General features: G+C 45.4%; 1 protein-coding gene across 1 annotated transcript in view; it reads left to right on the top strand.

The window, feature by feature from the left end:
• The first annotated feature begins 311 nt into the window (after positions 1-311).
• The window catches only part of MAMDC2 (MAM domain containing 2), a 138,731-nt gene continuing 117,146 nt past the window's right edge, over positions 312-21,896 (top strand). Inside the window, exons 1-2 of the mRNA XM_044920595.1 lie at positions 312-567; positions 914-1,027. Coding sequence (XP_044776530.1) covers positions 534-567; positions 914-1,027 — 148 coding nt within the window. The 5' untranslated portion in view covers positions 312-533. The remainder of the gene's footprint in view (positions 568-913; positions 1,028-21,896) is intronic.

Raw genomic sequence — 21,896 nt, forward strand, 5'->3', positions numbered from 1 at the left:
GTGTGCCAGATGCGGGGAAGCTGTCCCCAGAAATAAGCTGGTTCCCACCGCGGATGGGCGGGGCGGGGCGCCTCCAGTCCCGGCCCATCGGAGGGGCTGCTCGAAGGCCTGCCCCCTCCAAGTGTCTGCAAGGGGTCTGGTCCCAAGCTTTAAAATCCTGAGACGAGGCGCTGCATCCCCACCTCTCCTCTCTCGGCCAGTCCTAGCTGGTTTTTCAAAAGTGTGCAATTGTCTCCTTCCCGCCCAGCCCCAATCCTCGCCCGGGACCAGCTGTGCGCCAGGCCGGCTTCACTCGGGACGCGATCTGACCCGCGGCTGACCGAGCGGCGTGCACCAGTCAAGCACCCTCAAGTTTCCGCTCGGCTTCCCGAGCCGCTCCGCAAAGTTGGGCAGCTCCAAGCGCACGCTGAGCCTCTCGACTTCTCCCTCCCCAGGTCCCCGGCGCCCCCGCGCCGGTGCACCGGAGCAGCGGGTCCCATCGGGCTGGCGGCTTGCACCCCTTTCCGGTCGTCCTTCCTCCCCGAAGCGCGACCATGCTGCTAAGGGGCGTCTTCCTGGCAATGCAAGGTAAGTGCAAAGACCCAGGGGGACCCCCGGGGGGCGCCCTCGTGACCCATTCCCGCAGCCCCGGTGGCCGGGCTCGCTGTCCTGGACCGGGCCATCCGAGGGCGCCTCCGGATCCTTTTCGACAGCCATACCCCCCGTCCCGAGCCTGCGGTGGCGATGGGGGGCGGGGTGGACGAAGGGCTGTGCCTTGGAAGCGCCGGGGGCGGGGGAGGGGATAGTAGTGCACCCCTCTTCCGCCCCTCCCGCGTGCATGCTCCTCACTTTCACCTGGTCCCTCCGGGGCGCCCCGAGTTGGTGCAGACGCTCCCAGCCCTAGTCCGAGCTGAAATTCGTTTTGTGCTCGCAGCCCTGCAGCTTGCGGGCGCCCTGGACCTGCCCGCCGGGTCCTGCGCCTTTGAAGAAAACACCTGTGGCTTTGACTCGGTGTTCGCGTTCCTGCCCTGGATTTTAAACGAGGAAGGTAAGGGGGCTCCAGAGCACAGGGGCCCCGAGGTGAACTTTCCTCCTTGCTGGTTGGCCTTTTCTCAAGGGCAATGTTATCTTGGAGTTAAATCCCCTCGGGAGGAAAAGTGTGAGTCATGGATCCTCCTTATAACCCTCAGCTGTGCTGCACGCAGGGCCCAGGAAGACGTGGGGGCGGGGGTGTCCTTTGTTTACCTGGCCTGCTGGGGGGGGCGGGGAGCGAAGCTCTGAGATTTTCTGCCTCTGCCCCAGCACATCCTAACGGCAGGGAGAAAGGGGGCGTCGCTAATGATGGTCACCCCGCAGCTGCGTGCCCTCTGCGCGTCCTCAGCCTCTCTGGTCCTCCGTAGACACCTTTAGGAGCCGGGAAAGTCGCAGTGGAGCTCGTTCTCTCCCCGCACTGCAGAAAAGGTTCCCTCATTCCGCCAAGAGACCTGAGTGCTAAGCGCTCATGTTTGTGTTGTGCCTCAGTGTGTCGTTGTGTGACTTCATCCTCATACTGCGATTCCGTCTGTCAGCCAGCACTTGGCAAAAAGGAGACCAAGTCCATGACTGTGCCTGAGGTTGCTGGGCGGGCGGGCGTTGGTCACTGTCTCACCACTACATACTGTTGGGGCTCTGGTGACAGTTTAAATGTGGGTCTTCAGATGTTTCTTCTTACCCTTCATTATATGTTAAAAACAACAACAACAACAACAAAAAACACAAGCAGTTCTCAGTGCCCAATTGCAGGCCCCAGGGGGCCCCTTCTCCTTTCCTTTCTTCCACTCTGTGTTTTTAGAAGCTTGGTGCCCCAGGCCATTTGGGCTGGGGATTAGCCTCCTTTTAAAAACGCTGTAGTATCAGGGAGCTCGGCTAACCTCCTTCCCCTCTGAGCTGTCCTCAGTCCCCAAGGCATCCCAGCTGGCTCCCTGGAAGAGGGTGGAGCCCAGAACCCCGGCTCTATTGGGCTGCATATGCATTAGCTTCTCTGCCCCTCACATGCCCCTCACACGTGGGTTATGTTAGCCCCATTTGCAAAGGAGGGCATCGAAGTCTCAGAATGTTCGAATGGCTGGCCCCTGACACAGTGGCACTCAGCAGCTGGCTCTGAGCTGCCTGGCTAAGGGGAAGCCACGGGCAGGGATGAGCTCAGTAGCAATCTTTATTTATTGCCAACAGTTGCCAGGTCTTGACTACTACAGTTTACTTGGGGATAGCTGGGGGAAAAGCAGTTCCTGATTTATCATCTGAGGGATCCCTACCCTGCTGATGGCCTTAGCAAGGTGCCTGTCATCTCGCCAGCCCACCCTTTCCCTGCTCCCGCTGTGGGTGAAGCATTTTGAGAGACCACCTGCCACGGACCACGGGACTCAAGCCGCCTGGGAGTTACCTGGTGTGCGCGTTAAAGACATAGATTGCTGGGCCCCACAGCCTGAGTTTCACATTCAGTGGGTCTGGGATGAGGCCTGAGAATGCGCATTTCAAACCAGTTCCCAGGTGTTGCTGCTGGTCTGGGGACCATGCTTTGAGAACCACTGACCACAGTGCATATTCACACACACACACACACACACACACATGCATGCACACACTCACACACACATCCCCCAGTGCTAGGGCCCCTGAGCAGGGCTGGGACTGGGAAGAAAGAGCCACTTGCATGACCCTGAGAGTGAAAACCTCCTTAAATCTTGTTCCCTAAACACCTCTCCTGCCTCACCCTGGTCCTGGCCCCAAGGAAAGGAAATCAACATCACCCCTTAATCCAGGAGCCTCAGTCTCTGAGCCCCCACCCCCAGCATGGTGGCCGCTCTCAGCCTGCTCTGGGGTCAGGGGACATGCCACAGCCTGCTGAGCTCCACCTTCCAGAGCCCCAGGAAGTGCTGGGCTGCCCTCTGCCCCAGAGTGGCAGTTAACCAGTGCCCCTTCTGGGAAAACAGGAAGATGATTATAGGAAAAGGTGATTATGGCTTAATATTATAATGGGAGCACTGTTGCTTTCCTTTTTGCTTGCTTTCTAACTTCTAACGGCCACTGCTTTCTGGCTCGGGATCAGGATTACTGGCTTGGCTGGGCAAAGTTAATTCATTCTCCTCTGAGCACTCCCAGCAGAAAAGGCAGTGTAGGTCTCCGTCCCTCCAGTACAGTGTTTTTCAAAGGCCAGAACTTGGACATAACCAAGTGCACTCCAGAGGGGCAGTGAGGTGTGTTCCAGCTGCTATGGTTGCATGCTGAGAGGCCAACACAAAGAATTTCCGTTATAAACCCATTTCTAGGTTGCTAAATTAAAAGATGATAAAATCGTCACAGGGGGCAGGCAGTTTGGCCAGTTGTTCCCAAGCCTCTCTACAAATTTCCTTCATCTTGCTGCAGAAACCTTCTGAAACTGGTTCTATCCCCCTCTGTGTGTCTAATCCACCATAGAAAGTTGTAGGTTTCAGAGCCTTTTGCCCACAAGTATTTGGAATACAAATGGCACTTTCTATATGTCCTTGGTTATTAGGTTAACACGCCGTGGAGAGAACAATGCTATAGTAGTGCGGGGACTTAAGTAGGGAAACAAATCTGCAAGTTAGAATTGCATCACAGGAAAAATCAAATCTGGGGGTAGTTACATAAGTACCCTTCTTGAAATGTCTCCTCAGATGCCCCAAATTGTATTTGAGGCCCACTTCCTTGGTTTATTTAGAGTATTAGGTCTCTAAGAATCTCCGATTGCAATTCCGGTGTCTCTAGTTCATAGCCATCTTGAAATACGCTTGACCTCTGCTGGCCACAGGTGGCTGAGTTTCACTGGTGGTGTTTGGTTGTGTACCACAATGGAGGGTACCCCCCAAAACAGGGCCACCTGTGCAGGTGACTGGGTGCAGCAACCCAGCATCTTCTGCTTCCTAGATTTGCTAACAGTGGCCGGACTGCATATTTTTATCTCCTCTACTTTGTCAGGGGAAGTGAGATTATGTTAGACTCAAATTTGAATTCGCTTCTAAATTTTAGGTTTGAATTAAATCCAGGAAACAAGAGATCCATTGAATCCTATAAAAATCTTCTTTATTCCTTCATTCATCCTCAAAAAAAAAAAAAACCTTGTTTATTCCTTCACAGTTCAGAGGCTATGGGAAACTCTTTGGACAGTGGTCCTCAGGTGAAATCGTGACTGTTGGTTCCATTTTCACCAATGCCAGATGTGGGGGCAGAAGCCCTTGGGCTGAGGATTCTTGGAGCCCATTAAGTTGGCCTTACATTGGAAGAGTCACAATCAGATGAGTCATCGGGTGAATTTTGGCTGTACTCTAAGTTTTGGACACCTTGACTTAGCACCTTTAACCTGACTCTATAAGGAAGCCGTTGGAGGAACTGAGGAAGGGAGAGGTAAAAACTCAGTGTAGGTACTGCTCCTTAATTGGAAGCTTGGCACACTAAAGCCCCCTGGAAGAGGAAGGTAAATACAGAAATGTGTCCAGTGGTTGGGAATGAAACAAGGAAATTCACAGCACTTGTTGTAGGGAATGCGGTTTTTGTACAACGGTGGGGGCTGGGGTTTGAGAAATTGCCTAATACGAAGAGTCCGGATGGTATTTGTACCTCGGAGGGAGTGATGCTATCTGAGGCAGGAAGGCTGGCTATGAGGTTTGGCACAACGAGGGGGTAAAGTGGGGGATGCAATGGAGTGTGCTGAAATCACATGCCTATGTCTTTCTGACACCCCCTTTCTTTATCCAAACCCGTTCCTTCTATCTTAAAGACACTTTCGGTTACTTGGCCACACCTGAGTTTTGGTTCTGTGCTCTGTCATTAAACTGGTATTTCAGCTAGAGCCAAAAGTCTGGCTGGGATCCCAAGTGGCCTTCCTGGAAGAGGGGGAACAGTCCTCCCTTCTTGTGAGTTATAGCTCCTTTTTGGACTCTGGGGGATCACCTCAGCATCCCACCCTGACATCACAAGTTCATCAGATGGTTCCCACCCCCACGGGCCTCTGCAGGTTGGTCTCCCAGGGCTCTCTAAGGAGAAACACACCCCCGTGTTGTGTAGAGACTGGAGAGCAGCGTGAGTCTGGGGTGTTCCTTGGATATCTCCTGGAGAGACACTCAACCCCAGCAAATGGCTCAAGATACTCCTGCATTATCTCACACCACTCCCAGGGGCCTGAGCCCAGTTTGGTACTGCCCTGGCCCTGCCTGGGATCCTAGGTCCTAGAACTGGGCTTTGGAAGTCGTCCAGGGCAACCTCAGGTCCTGAAGCTTTGGTGTATTAATCATAAGATGTTGGAAAGTCTTCATCAGAGAATTAATTATATTTCATACATATGGAAGAACATGAGTTCCAAAGGTATAGTGCTTTGGGCCTACCAAACCCACAGACCGCTACATTTTATGCCATACTGCGTATTGATTCACTCTTTCAGATGTGTAGATATCCTAACTGCCTATAATCTTCAGCATATAGAAAAGGGCCTGGCACATAGTAGATGCTCAGTAAATCTTTGTTGAATGGATGAGTTTGCTGTATGAATAAATCTAGTATTGGATGATTCAAAAGTCCTTATGCATTTTCATGTGTGCTCCTGGTTCATTCTGCCCCTTCAAAGGTAATTATCTGTCTGACTGATGGCATAAAGTCTTTAGGAGACCCCTAGCCAAGTGGATCTCTCATCCCCTAAGCTCTTGGGCAGGGCCCTACCCCTTGGCCTCCCTGTCAATCAGCTTGGGTTCTTGGGTTCTCTTACCTGGCCCCTCCATTTGGGATTTAACCTCCACGGACTGGTTATATCTTCCTGCTTCTCTCTCCCTTGACTGACTTCCTTGGACATAGGCTCTGTCTAGCCAACCCCCTTCCTATCAAGGCCAATACCCCATGTGGGTTTTTCCTTACTCAAAGTAGAGTCACCCAATGGGAAGTGGCTACCCAGCTCCTGCCCTCATCCCCCACAAGGCAACTAAGGATTTTTAGGATGCTTCCCTTCTCATAATTGTACAAGTCAGCTGTGGTCACCATATGCTGGAAGAAAAAAATAATTCCTTGTTATAGGACTTTCTGCTTTCATTGCCACCTTCAAATCCCCTGGCATACGGTTAGCATGTTTTGTGACTTGCATCTTGTGATATAGTATTTATAAAAAATTCTGGTTCCTAAAATAGCAGAACCTCCTTGCTAGGTCACCCCAGCAGTAGACCTACTTCTACCTCTTATTAAATAATATTTGATTTTTAAGAATTTAAGTGAAACCCCATTATGTCAATATAAGTGATACATGTCTTGGCATCTTGGTTGGTTGGTTGGTCAACCCTAATTTTCACATCTGCTGATTTTATATATATATGTATACATATATATAAAATTTTATATCATATCTATATGTATCAAATATATCTATATATATCTGTATATATCATATATATCTTTTTTCATATAGATCTGTATATCATATCACATATATGAACATATCCATAATTACCAATGAGATATATATGTATATGAAATATCTACAGGAAGAAGGTGGTGCTTAACGCAGATGAACATCTGGCTAGTGATAAATGAGGAAGTTATTTAAAAGCAAGGAACTTGCACAATATATCAGAAATTTCTGTTGTATCCGTTAGGCCATACCTAGTTAAACCTAATATCTTACTTATGTCAGCAAAGCATTCCCAACAAAAACCAAGAATTTATAGAGAAATTCTTCTACCTATGTATTAGGCTAGTGGTTCTCAACCTTGACTGGATGTTAAAATCACCTGAAAATTTCTTTAAAAATTGTCATGTCAAAGTCCTACCCCAAGAGATTCTGATTTCTTTGGCCAGAAATAGGGCCAGAGTTGGCACTGTGAATAAGTAAATGAACACTAACAAATGAGCAAACTCCTGAGGGGAGTCTCATATGTGGTCAGGGTTGAGGACAGTGCGTTGGGATGACTGCCAACTGCCCACCCCCTCCAGATGTGAGAAAGAAGGGCCCTCTTGTTAAGAATCCTTTGATAATGAGTTGCCCACGAGAAAGTACAGACTGCATAGTGTGGCACTCAAGACCTCTCATGATTTGCCCCAAATTATAAATCTGCTCTTCCCTCCCATGAATCCCCAATGTGCTGTTCATCATCACGCCCTTTACTTTCTTGCCTTTTGCTGTATTTACACTGTTCTCTACGTCTGTATTCTGCTTTTTATTCCCCTGCTCCATCCTGGCCTATTGAAATCCTACCCCTCCCCATGCCTTAAGGCCCAGCTCTTTCTTGAAGCATTACCTGAGTTTCTCCAGTAGATGAACACCTCTCTTCACCAGGCCCTCTTCACTCCCACCGTGTGTCTCCTGGTTAGCACCTCCTTGTCCCCACCCCTTCACTTGGCCAGAGTGTTACATCTTTGAGAACAGGGATCACATCCTCCCCCACAAAACCCGACAAACAGCATGTGGTATCAGCAAAGACTTGGAATTTAATCAATCTGGAAAGCCCTTGTTGAGATTGAAAGGGAAAAAAGAGAGAGAGGGAGAGAACCCTTGATGTTTTCCCCTGTAGTAAAAGAGGTTGTGTTAAATAATCCTTCCTGCTGTAGGACTTCAAGGACTTTTGGAAGCTAATGTTGTCATTTCCCAGTATAACAGGGAAGCAGTGTCTCATCTTGCCTGACCCACAGGTGGTCTGTTCCATCTCGGACTTACCAAGGAACAAATAGCCCTTGGGTTATTGGCTCATCAGGGCTACCTAAGTCTCTTGATCCTCTGCCATCACAAACAATCACAATGCAACCTTGAGAGTGACGCTGCTTGGTCTGCAAAGTATTTTTAGCAAAAGATTATCAGACTTTGAGCTAGCTTTTGGGAGCTGTTTTTTTCCAAGTAACTCAAGTGTAAGACCAACAGTAGCCATCCCGATGGATAAAAGCAGGTAGACAGAGACTGCCTTCAGCTCAGGTCATGATCCTGGAGTCCAGGGATTGAGTCCCGCATTGGGCTCCCTGCTCGGCGGGGAGTCTGCTTCTCCCTCTGACCCTCCCCCCTCTCATGTGCTCTCTCTCTCTCTCTCTCATTCTCTCTCTCAAATAAATAAATTTTAAAATCTTAAAAAAAAAAAAAAGTAGGTAGAGATATTTGTCTGCTCTTAGAAGAGGCCCTTGCTTATGGATGTGGTTAATGAGAAAACCAAAGGATTGGGCTTGTGAATGATTCAGTGAGATCTGTCAGAATACTCGCCTTCTCTACTTTGCGAGAAAGTTACTTGTGTTTTGGGGGATTCTGAGGCTAAGAATAAGGTAATAAAACAAAATGTACTATAACTTCATAGTATCACGAATGAATCATATGTTTTACAGAAAAAGCACCTAAGAATATTCATTCTACCAATGCGCATTTGAATACCTACTATCCATCAGGCATTATATTAGTAGTTGGAGTACATAGAGGACTGGGAATACACACGTGGTCATGGTCACTGCCCTTGGCAGCCATAGACTGATAGGAGGAGACACAAATCTATAATTATGGTAGAGAGCAAACAGAATTGTACACTCATCAAGGATCTTCACTGTAAACAGCATAGGTTGGCTATTTAAGCAGAAAAGAAGTTTATTGGAAAGGTATTGGCTTTCCAAATCAATAGGAAGTCTAGAGAGCTATGTTCAGGCAAGAATAAAGAGATACAAAGTGTAGGCAAGACCCTTCTGGAGGAGCCATTTGTGTGACTTTGTTACTGGTCTGCTGGACCTGCCTGTTGATTTTCCTGTAGACTGAGAGTACTGATGTGGCCTGCTATCCAGTCTAGTATCTGTGAAGAGGGTCGATTTGAGGGGGATAAGACTGGCAATGGGGAGGCCAGTTAGGGGACAGTCCAGCGGTCTGTCTGAGAGATAATGAGGGCTTGAAGTGGGACAGGGGTAGTAGGAGTGAAAGGGAGTAAATAAAACACCAAAAAGGAGACTCAGTTGGCAGGACCTGATGATTGATGGAGTGGGAATGATGAGTCAGAGGGAGAGTGACTCTCTGGTTTTGAGTTGGGCAGGTGTTTGGCGGTGCCTACAGTTGGATTTCAAGAGCAGCATCATGGTAGGGTAGAAGATGTGTTCCATTCTGAGTTGTGTGGGAAACATCCAGGTGAAGGTCGTTGATGCAAGAATTGGAAGGGAGAAGACAGTGGTTGAAATCTTGAACAGGGATAAGATCACCCAAGAAGAAAGTACAAAGTGGTTAACAGCAGGAGGCTGTGGCTGCTCACTGTGAGGATTAGGCATCCAAAGCATGTGGGGTGGGGGTGGGGGTGGTGGAATAAGAGGCACAGGAGGAACCAAGCGCATATGAAGAGAATTAGGGAAGTACAGGTCACAGAGGCCAAAGCAGTTTGGAGTTTCCGAAGGAGCATGTGACCAACAGGGCCCAGGGCAGCACCGAGGTGTGTGCTGCAGACTTGTCTGTTGAAATCGACAATTTGTGCAGTTTCCATGGAACAAGGGGGACAGAACCAGAATACCCTGGTGGAAGTGTGAAGGGGAAATGCAAAGAGCAGAGAAATCTCAGCAAAGAAATTTGGATGTTCTCCCTTTCTTAGAGGGAAGTTCAACCAGACCTACCAAGAAATGCAAGATGAAAGTTTTTCGTTTTTATTTTGGTTTGCTTTGTTTTTTAAGAAGAGGAGACTTGAGTTTGTTTATGGAACGAGCGGAAAGGACCAGTAAGAAAGAAATTTCTGGAGAGAGGGGGAGGTATCCTCACTAGCCCTATGTTAGGCCCAATTCCAACTTTGACAATTCAGAAATGTCAAGAATGTACAAATCTCACAGACCCATGCGACCCAAGAGCCCTCCACCCAATGGCTCAAGAACACTTGAGTGTCAACTTCAAAATGTGTGAAATTTTATTTCTACTGCAAATGCAGAGGATGTAGGAGCTTGGGCTGAATCTGTGGGACTTATGATGCATCCTGGAACCTACTTATTAAAACACAAAAGCAAACCTTTTATAAGCGATAGGGGAATCTTTGGGTATAAGGGAATTTTAACGGCATCATGTATTCTATTTGTGTTATAAGAGTGGTTCCTGGTGAGCAGCGTGGAGTGAAACCTAATGGAATATTTACATGGTAGCTCCCTACATAGCCCAGCTCTGTGATCTGCAGGTAACATTTCATGGTGCCTGCCAAGTACATTTGTTGGCCTTATCTCTAACCTTCACAACAATCCTGGGGGTGCTTATTATCTGTTATTACTGCATTTTGCAGATGAGAAAGAGTGAGATACAGAGAAATTAAGGTCACAGGCCCAGGGCAACCCAGTTGGAGAGTCAGAATATGGACCCCAGCCCACCTGGCTCCAAAGACTTGAGCATCACTTGGCCGTAGGCTCCCTTCTATCAGAGATGATGCCTTTGTACTTGCAGAGGTCAGTGCCAAGGAGGACAGACTTGCAAGATGTGTGCTTTTCTAGAGCTAGTAGAAAACCTCTGCAAAATAGTGGCGATGTCCCAATATTCCAGCTCCAGGGATCCCGGCCCCAGTTACCTCTCGTGTACCTGCCATGCGGTGGTGAGCCTTTGGAATCAAGCAGGCATCAAGCAGAGATAGGGAGATGCTATTTTACTTCTTTTTTCCGTAACAGATGAACGTTTACTTTTGGAACCATTTTAAGGATTCTCTTCTCAGTCCTCAACATAATCTTGGCAGAGAACATCAGGAAAAATTTATAACTTGACCTAAAATACTTTGGCCATCTTAAGGAGTACTCCTAAACTTCAGATTCATCCATTCCTACAGGGAAAGAATCAAAAGAGTATGCAGATAAATGTGTTTTTGTAAGCCAGTTGCCCTGCTAGACAAGCAGGTTGCTACGTACTCATTCTATTTCTCTTCACAGAATGGCAGTGTTTCTATATAGCAGTGTGATAGAGGACTTAGCTCTGTGCTTAGAAAAATTTCCATTCCTTATTTGCAAAACTTTTGCTTCACTGCCAAGGAGAACCAAAGTGTTATTTGGGGCCAAGCTTATAATGAAGATGACTTTAATATGCTTTAACTTCGAGACACTACCTTCTTTGCTTACTAATATTTTATGGCTAAGACCATCTTGTCTGAAACTATAACTTAAGAAGACTCCTTCTTTTAAGCTTCTACAGGTTTCTTCTATATTTGTGACTTTATTAAAAATGGATAATAGACTAGAGAATTTTCCCTTAAAGTGCGTTAAGATGGTGCGTGAGTCCATTTTAAAATATAAGCTTTACAGAAACCCTTTGGTTTTCCATTACAAATCTTGAATCTGAAATCACACTGTTGTCCCAGAAGACTCTCTTTCCCACAAATTCTGATGAGGACAAATGTGAGTCAAACATTAGTATCTTTTTTTTTTTTTTTAAGAATCAACACTGAAGAGCAGACCCTTTTGAACTCACATTTGATACTTAGGAATAACTGGGGGAAAAAAACCCCAAATATATCCTAGGTTATATATTAGCTCTGCAAATTTTCATCTTTGTTGTCAACATAAAAATTCAACTAACTACGTACACACAGTTCTCTACTAAATGTTGTATAATAAAAGAGAAATGATGTTGGAGATAATCTATCTAAAGATGCATAGTATTGGCATGAAGTATGATTCATTTTTAATTTTGGGCTTGTGGACTAGGACTTCTTTGCCATATATATATATATATATATATATATGCTTTAAAGGGTGCTGAATTTAAAGGGAAGCTCTGACAGTTGTAGAGCATAAACCCCAGGCTTTTAGAGTACCCCCCACATTTAAAGAGCGTATCAATAACTACCAACAATGTCATGTTCAAGTTTGAGCCAGGTGACCCTCTTGTCTGTCAAGTATACTATTAAGCATCTTTTGAGACAGGATGAAGGTGACCTATTTGTGTAACAGCTGAAAGTGGACAGCTTAGTTGCTAAGAAGGTTTCTCTGTCCCTCCGAATATCCGTCAAGCCTCTCCCTCTCCACAAACTCAGCTGCTCATGCTAAAAATTGCTGGAAGATGGAACAGGGTGTAAATGGTTTATATTTTTAATTGACTCCATTCATTTGTCATTTTGGTTATCAGGAAGTCATTCATAATTTTGTGACTATGTCCCTGTCATAAAATAAGTTTGGACACATTTATGAGGGATCGCTTGCTGAGCATAATATTAGCCTAGGAGTCTAAGAATTTTTAGAAAATTAATAGGTCTTGGAAAAATAGACAGTATTCACTGTCATTCTGTTCAAATGTGCAGTGAATCACAGTCATGCACAAAAGATGTTGCATTTGAGCCTCTAAATGATTTAAGAACTTTTCCTTGGAGACATTTGACAAAGGAAAAGGACTGAAGAGTGAACTGCAAGGATTCAGAGTTCCAATCTCCTTTGAGTCTCTCCATCACCACCCCCTGGGTGCATTCCAGAACAACTTGCCATCAATGTACTATCCTCAGCCAGGAGCTGAGGATGGTATCTGCCACATTTTATTTAAATATTTTGAGAATGGACACATCAATGATCATATTTTATGGTTATCCTTAGATCTCATTTCAGAGTTGTTAAAAAAAAACAAAAAAACAAAAACAAAAAACCTCAAAGACCAAAGTGGTATTTGCAAGTATTTACTGAGCACTGGGTGATTATGTTGGCCAAAAAATCTAGTAGAAAAATGAATAATAAGAATTATTTTATATAACATTTATTGAACAATTATTACATGCCAAGCACTGTGCTGAATGCCTTGCATGTGTAATCTCATTGAATTTTTACAGTGACCCAATGAAGAAAGTGGGGTTTGTAGATTTTTTTTTTACATTCCCAAAGTCATGGAGTAAGTAATTGATGGAGTCAGGATGTTAACTTCCATTTGTCTCCAAAGACTAAGAAAATAACCAGTCTGCTATTTTACTTTTCTTTTCCCACTCTCTCTTGGCATGATGTCTTAAAGGATCTTTGAGAGAGAAATGATAATAGTAGTTATAATAATAGCTAACTCTTATGGAGTAATTTCTCTCGTTTATTTACTGCTCCATATGTTTTTTTTAAGATTTTATCTGTTTCTTTGACAGAGGGAGAGAGCGCACACATGAGTGAGAGCGAGCACAAGCAGGGGGAGCGGCAGAGGGAGAGGGAGAAGCAGGCACCCTGCTGAGCAGGGGGCCCGACACGGGGCTCGATCCCAGGACCCTGGGATCATGACCTGAGTGGAAGGCAGAGACGCTTAACCCATTGAGCCACCCAGCCACCCCATACTGTTCTATAAGTTTGATGATATTCACTGATTTAATTCTCTCAACACCTCAGTGAGTTGAGCCTTATCTTCACCCTCATTTTAGGGTCAAGGAAAGCGAGGCATACAGAAGTAATGGAACTTGCAGGTCACATAGTTCCTGGGTGGCAGGGCTATTTTTTATAACAGATTTTCTGGTTCCCATCTATGTTCTGTGAAGGAGATAGCAGTTATATATTCATTTGTTTTCACTACACTGTGAGGCGAGAAACTTTTCTACTTGAGTTCTCATATGAATGACTAAGGGAACCAAATAAGGACATTATTTCTTCTAGATTCTTTTTTTTTTTAAAGATTTTTTTATTTATTTGAGAGAGAATGAGATAGAGAGAGCATGAGAGGCGGAGGGCCCGAGGGAGAAGCAGACTCCCCGCTGAGCAGGGAGCCCATTGTGGGACTTAATCCCGGGACTCCAGGATCATGACCTGAGCCAAAGGCAGTCGCTTAACCAACTAAGCCACCCAGGTGCCCTATTTCTTCTAGATTCTTCCATACACAAGGGCCCTACCACCAAATACATTCTAATTTGAGGAAATACAAAATTAATCTTTTCCTTTAGAAATGGCACAGGGCCCTCGTACAACAGAATTCCTGTCTGGTTCCAAGTTCTAAATGAGATTACTTTGAGAACTCCTCTGAGAGTCTCCCATTTACAGCATCCCCATGGCTGCCCTGCATTCTCTGGGCAAATTCCAACAGAACTTGTGTTTCTTTATAGTCTTATTGGTCTTGTTTTGAAAATGAGTCAAGTATCTCATGCAAAAAAAAAAAAAGAGGGAGAAGAAAAGAAAAATGTAATATTTGCCTGCTTGGGGTATGCAAAAAGACCTTAGGGACTCATATTGGTAGAGATGTAAGCAGGAGACACCATACAAGCTGAAGGACAATGAAACCCTTGGGATAAAGGCAGATGGTGAGCTCATCTCTCTGTCTGTCTTTTTGTTCTATAAAGGGTGATGTCTGTTGACCCAAGGGATAGGAACATGCATCTCTCATTTAATTCTAACAACGACCCAGTGACAAAGCGACTCTTAACAGGCAAAGACACTGTGGGTCAGAGAGTTTGTTTTAACTTTTCCAAAGTCTATTCTGTGGGATGTGAACATGTGTTTTAATACACCACAGGATAATGAGAGTCTGTGGCCTGTTATTCAGAGTGAGTCCGTTAGCTTAATTTTATTCATTTGCCATTTGCCTACCTGTGCTAGGCAAGGACTAAGAAAGGTGCCTGCCCTCCTGATACTTGCCGATCTACTAGAAGAAATAAGATATATGAACAATAACTATCTCATATGTCACTGAGACTAGGGCCTGGCCAGGAAAATGTAAATGACCCCAGGAATTCAGAGGTTAATAAGAGCTGGTGAGGACAGCGCGTCGTAGGTAAGAGGAGGTGACAAATGGTTTCCCGTAGGCTGAGCAGAGCAGTGCTCAGTCCCCTTCACTGCTCTCTGGACTCTGCAGCCTGGCACTTTGGGCAATAGCTGAACCCTTGATAAAACTTTCTAGCTTAGCTAAATAAAGGCATGCTTTCTGGTCTTGAGTTTTGACTAAATAAAAAGAGGATCATGAGTAGCCAGCGGTCAAAGCACAGCCCTAGACCTGTGATGCTGTATCTGTCTAGTAAAATGCAAGGGCCTGGGGCACCTGGGTGGCTCAGTTGGTTAAGCGTCTGCCTTTGGCTCAGGTGATGATCCCAAGGTCCTGGGATCGAGTCCCGCATCAGGCTCCCTAGTGGGGAGTCTGCTTCTCCCTCTCCCACTCCCCCTGCTTGTGTTCCCTCTCTCGCTGTCTCTGTCAAATAAGTAAATAAAATCTTTTAAAAAATAAAATAAATAAAATGGAAGGGCCTGACAGACACCACCCTGAGAGGGTCAGTATTCAACTCTGAAATGATCAGTCACTTACTTCTGCAGAGCCGTAATAATATAGTATGGAAAATTACTTATCCATCAGAACCTCGCCAGGGTATGGGAATAATGACCACTGCTTACTATGTTGCAGACACCACACCCATATTATCTGTAAACCTCGTTCTAACTTTGCATGATTTCTGAGGCTAACCCCATAGGAAAGATGCAGCCCTCAGTTTGTTTTTCAGAGGATGGGTTAGCCTGGTGATGGGTATTAAAGAGGGCATGTTCTGCATGGAGCACTAGGTATTATACGCAAACAATGAATCATGGAACACTACATCAAAAACTAATGATGTAATGTATGGTGATTAACATAACATAATAATTTAAAAATAAATAAATAAATAAAGATGCAGCCCTTGATAAGCGGCAAGGTTATTCAGCCTGCCCCAGGTCACGCAGCCAGAGCGAGGATCGGTTGGATCCAGGTCTGTGTGCTCCCAAGCCAGTGCCTCCCTGTTCCGCTGGGTGCCCTCTAGGAGTAAATAGAATTCCAGACTCTCCTATGTGGATGATTTTGACCAACTTTTTTCCCAAACCAGCCTCTTCACCTCTTTGTCTTTGCCGCATGCTGCTCACCTGCTCACCTTTGCCGTCATCCACGTGAACCATTTCTCCCAAACTCCCTTGAGACTGGGGACTGCTTTGTGTCCCCAGTACCTAGCCTCAGCATGAGAGGCATTTAGTAAAGGCCTATTGAACTCTACTCCCCTCATCTTCTTCTCTGTCCTCCTGTTCAGCTCATCTGGCATGATGCTCTCCCCTCTTTCCTTCTCACGCTGGCTCCCAGGCTTCCATGACTCTCTCCTCCAAGCCTAAGACTAGCCCATTCCTCACTCATTCAGGGGACTGAATGCCATTATCACAACATTGATGCCGTGTCCCACTTCCTAAGCCAGCTTCCATAAAGTAGAAATGAAGAGAAAGCTTCCACCACTATATTCAGTTCTTCCAGTCCTCAAAACTTGAAGGGTAGAGTTCGGCACCCTTTTTCCAGGAACCGTGCGAGGGTTCATAGCTTGTTAGCTGGAAGAGATGCTAATGAGGCTAAGATCAAGGCCATGTCCCTGTGAAGCCCATAATGCCCTACCCGGTACCCAACTCTCAAGCTCCATTTACTGGAGCTCAGTACATGCTTGATTCATTGGTAAATGAAGTAGGTGAGGATGTGTGGTACCCTCTTCCCTAGACCTTCACCTAGCTGTCTCTTTCTTGTCATCCCAGCCTCAGCTGAAATGTTGCCTCCTTCCTTGAGCAACCAGTCTCAAGTTTGACCCATCATGGTCACTACCATGTTGCCGATTTTAATAAGCATTAGAGCACATTAGCTCTCTGATATTTTTCTTGTTTATTTCATTGTGTATATATTATCTGTCAACTCTGTTAACCTGCCAACTTTGCGGAGAACAAGGAGGCTGTCCTGCATGTGTCCCTTTGGATTCTCCTGTGTTCAGAAGTGTCTTCTACCTAAAAGACACTCAATAAATATTTGATGGATGGATGAACAAATCTTAGTCAGTGTGAAGATGCTGCCTTAGAAATGTATGAAGGACTGTTAAGTGAAAAGAAATACCAGATGAGACCAAGCATCACAGAGACGTCCCCCAGAAGTGATGTCTTTTCCTCAAGGATGTGTTTAGGCAGATGCATCAGACAGAAAAGGTGAATTTTTCAGTTATGCTTTGGTTCCGCTGTGATGGTGCCGCAGCCGCTCTCTCTTTGCTGCTTTGAGTGAGTGTCTACTGGGGGATCGGAGATACATTAGCAGACACGGGATAGTATTTTCTTCTTTTGACAAATGTAGAAAGCAATTCCTGCAACAAAGAAAAGATAGAGAACATTTAGAAACCAAATTCTAAGACACTGCCCAAACACGAATAAGATGGTGTGAGTATGTGCGTGTGAAGTGTAAATCCTTCGCTAGTCCGTGATCTGTGAGTGGTTTTTCAGAAAATTGGCTAGTTCCTCCTGCTACTGGTTGTGTGTGTGGATTATTCAAAGGCTTGTCTCAATCTTCTTCTCTTCCCCTAAAATAAGCCAAGATGATCCCTGAAATCAATCATGGTGATCCAACTCCAGATCTCATGGAAAACATCCTCCCTTATCACAGATTTTTCTTTTACGATGCAAGTGACACAGAACCCAGTGTGGAGCTCTTGAAGCAGTTTGAAAAGAAACTGCCAAATCATGGATGTGAATGTCTGGCCATAGTCCTCATGCATTCTTGTGAAAATATACATAACATGTTGCATTTCTGTAGCCTTCTCTCTAAGGAGGTATGTGATGGCCAGTGTTATAACCAAAACTTTAAATCTGTGTTCCCCAGGTCTGCTTAGATCACAACTGCCATTTATCAGGAGTCCCTCTGTGTGTTACACATGTTGCTTTGTCTCATTATACAGTCACCCTTCGAGGTGGGGGACAGTCCCTCCAGGTCACAGATGAGGAGATGGCAGTCTCTTCGTGGTGAAGCAGTCTGCCTGGTGTCACCCAGCTGGACGTGGCAGAGTGGGGACAGGAAGGCTTAGCGTGGTGTCCATCCTGCCTCACCACTCTTGACACAGTCATTGTTCTGGAACTTCTCTTAAAGTGCTTACCGCTCTTTCGCTTGATTGGCCTTATTTTAGAACATGTTTTCCCTCCTATTATGCTATGATTCTAGATGTTAGCATCCACATCTCTTGCTTCTCTAAATCTGCTTTATGCCCTTGCAGAGTGCTCTGCACATAATTGACCAGGGCCTAGGACCAGACTGAGGCAAGTGAGGCCCTCACCTTGTGTGCAGAAGTGAAGAAGACACCATAAAAAGCCACTCATTGAGATACATAGTATTGGTTGTTGTTTGTTTATTTATTATTTTATTTAAATTTTTTTAAACCTTTTGACCCCCTCCCCCCATTCCCCCACCCCTCATTCCCTGCCTGTGTCAACCATGAATCTGTTTTCTGTATCTGTGACCTTGTTGTGGTTTGGTTATTTTTTAGAAGTGAAGTCACATGGTATTTGTCTTTCTCTGTCGGACTTGTTTCCCTTAATGTGCTCACCAGCTAATGTTGCAAATGGCAAGATTTTATTCTCTTTTGCGGCTGAATAATATTTCATTGTATATATATACCATAATTTGTGTGTGTGTGTGTATATATATATATATATATTCATTCACACATGTGTACCTAAATAATATTTCACTATGTGTATGTATTTATATACATACACCATAATTTATTTATTCGTCAATTGTTGGGCACTTAGGTTGTTTCCATATCTTGGCTATTGTAAATAATGCTGTAATAAGCATAAGGGTGCAGATATCTTTTTGAGTTAGTATTTTTGCTTTCTTTGGATAAATACCCAGAAGTGGAAATACTGGATCATAGGGTATTTCTATTTTTAATTTTTTGAGGAACCTCCATGCCATTCTCCATAGTGGCTGCACCAGTCTGCATTCCCACCAACAGTGCACGAGGGTTCCCTTGGCTCCACATCCTCGCCAACACATGCTATTTCTTTTTTTTTTTTTTTTTTTAAGATTTTATTTATTTATTTGAGAGAGAATGAGAGAGAGCACATGAGAGGGGGGAGGGTCAGAGGGAGAAGCAGACTCCCTGCCGAGCAGGGAGCCCGATGCGGGACTCCAGGATCATGACCTGAGCTGAAGACAGTCGCTTAACCAACTGAGCCACCCAGGCGCCCAACACATGCTATTTCTTGTCTCTTTGAGAGTAGCCATTCTGACAGGTGTGAAGTGATACCTCACTGTAGTTTTGATTTGCATTTTCCTGACGATTAATGACATTGAGCATCTTTTTACATACCTGTTGGCTATCTGTCCATCTTCTTTAGGAAAATTCCTATTTAAAAAAAAATATAAAAGTAATGCAAAAATTCCATGATGAACCAAATATCAAAATTTTAAATAAAGGTAGTCTTCACCCTGCACTTGGCCTTTCTTGCCTGGTCCCAGGCAAGAAGTAGGGGCACTTAAAACATGCCGAACAAATGGATTGTAGATTTGGTGCCTGGCTCATGTGAGCTAAATCTGCCATTAATAATCCAATGAAACATTACCATTCAAAGCTCATTGATGAATCAGATGGACTAAAGCTCTTGTCCTGTCTTGCTATCAGTCTGTCCATGAAGATGTTGATTCAGCTGTGCTGGTCATGCCCACCCAAGCCTGGAAGAGCCACCAGAGTCCAGCTTCCCTACCAGCCTTAGCCATGGTCTACCCACCAGGGAGAGTTTTCTTAGAAGCTCAGCTCTAAAATAAAAACTGCCCTTGGTTGTCTAAGGGTCTAAAGTTCCTGGAATTGCTCTTTCATTTTGTTATTTTCTTCCCCTTCCTTAGTCTTGTTATTTCCAGAAATCAGAATAGTTGTTTTGAAAGGACAGGCTATAAGATATATAAGTATGTGATTATGTGTATAGATAGACAGGTAGATATCTCCGTGCTCTCCCCACTCCTCCACCAGGGTTAGGTAGATAACAAGAAGCAAAGTAAATATTTGTGAATCTATTAATTGGATTCTAGGAGATGGATTGTGGGAAAAAGAAGGGTTTAATGTTGAGCATACTATATTTATATCTGAAGTCACCATTATATTTCACAGCCAACAAAAAGCTCTATACCTAACAAAGAGATCGGCAGGTCAAATTTACTTTCATTTCAGTGAAGCCCATTTTTCCATGCTGTTTTCACTGTCTGTGTTTGGGAGATTGAAGACTTAGCCAAATGAGGAATCTGTACGTCAAGTGCAGTTGCACTGTTGTCCACAATAACAAGGAGACAGGAGTCCAGGGTCTAAGTGTACCCTGGGCAGCTTCTCCTTCCACAGACAGGCTCAATTATAGAATAGTCACCCCTTCCAGGGGAATTTTTGTCTCTCTCCAAAGACATGTGTCCCTAAAGTCAACAGAGTCAAAATGTTGAAAATGAGCTTCAGGTCCACAGATGGTCAGATGGACTAGAAACTGAACCTTCAGAGGACAGGGGTGCCCTTGGTGCCATGCCAATGAAGCATTGGGCAGAGGAATCTCTCTTTCCTATGGGTGTGGCCTCTCGTGGAGAGAGAGCAGGGGGAGGGGCAGAGGGGGAGGGAGAAGAAGGCGGAAAGAATCCCAAGCAGACTTCTTGCTGAGCGGGACGGCTCAGATCATGATCTGAAACCAAGAGTCGGACACTCAGCTGACTGAGCCACCCAGGTGCCCCAGGGGTGGCCTTCTTAACTAGAGCATAGGTATTGCTGCTCTGGGCCTAGACTATTGAAAAGAAGGAGCAATTTCCATCAGAATAAACCTTCCCACCGCTTGGGTATAATCTACCCAGATAGGCATGACTTAGAAAGACTTTGGAGTTTTCAGCAAGACTGTATTTTTCATTCATTCAACAAGAATCTACCTACCTCCCCCAGGTGCTGGGGATTCAGCAGTTAGCAGAATAATCGTCTATCTCACTTGGAGCCCGTATTCTGGTGGGGAGAGCTGGAGATAAATAGCACAACAAACGACAGTATGATGTGGCAGATGGTCTAAGTTTTTATGGTGAGAAATGGACAGGGTAGGGCTGGTGCTTTTGGTTCAGGGCAGGCAGGAAGGACATCTCTGGAAAGGAAACGTTTGACCCAGGGCTGCGGTAAGAGGGAGTGAATGCAGCACATGGTGTGTTTGGGGAGCGGCTGGGAGGTCCGTGTGGCTGCAGCTGGGTGAGGGAGAGGCTATGAGGTCTCATGGGAGCCCCGGGGGCCAGACCGCATCAGCCGAGTGCATGCCGTGGGAAGCCTCTGGAGGCTTTGAGCAAGTAATGAGCTGATATGAGTTTTGTTTTGTAAAGGTTATTCTGACTTCTGAGTGGAGAAGAGTTAATGCTTTGATTTTGGGAATCTAGAAGCCAGGCATCACCCTGCTTTTGTAGAGCTTATAATTTGGTGGGGGATTTTGGTGATGGGCACGTAAAGAAATAAAGTTAATTCAGGTGTATTATGAGTAAAATGAAATGAAAGGGTGATGAGAAAGCAGGAGGGATGGGACTGTGTGCTGCAGTGAATGGTTAGGAGAGGTTCTCTGGAGCGGTGGCACTGAACTGAGAATAGAGCCAGGAGGAAGGGCAGCCATGTACCAGTGAGGGAGGGCATGCAGTATCCCAGGGGATGGCCAGCAGTGCAAAGGCCCTGAGGTAGGGGCAAGCTGCATGAGGTGGAAGAACACCAAGAAGGCCAGTGTGGCCAGAGCACAGTGAGCTGAGAAGAGAGGTCAAGAGGTAGGCAGGGCCAGACCCTGGAGAGATGTTCAGGCCATGGTAAAGAATGTGGACTTTAATCTAGTTGAAATGGGCAGCCATTGAAGGGATTTAAGTATGAATTCTTTTTTTTTTTTTTAAGATTTTATTTATTTATTTGACAGAGAGAGACACATCGAGAGAAGGAACACAAGCAGGGGTAGTGGGAAAGGGAGAAACAGGTTTCCCGCCGAGGAGGGAGCCCAACTCGGGGCTCGATCCCAGCACCCTGGGATCATGACCTGAGCCAAAGGCAGGCGCTTAAAGACTGAGCCACCCAGGTGCCACTTAAGTATGAATTCTTTCAAGAGGATCACTCTGCTGCTTTGTGGGGAATAAATTTGTACTGAGAATGGATGTTAGGAAGCCAGCCTTTGTAGTAATGTAGCTGAGAGAAAACCTTGGTTTTGATTTTGGTAGAGGTTGTGGAGAGAACGGATTTGAGATCTATTTTGGAGAT

Source organism: Neomonachus schauinslandi, chromosome 13 (genome assembly GCF_002201575.2).
Source record: "Neomonachus schauinslandi chromosome 13, ASM220157v2, whole genome shotgun sequence".
Classification (NCBI taxonomy): Eukaryota; Metazoa; Chordata; class Mammalia; order Carnivora; family Phocidae; genus Neomonachus; species Neomonachus schauinslandi.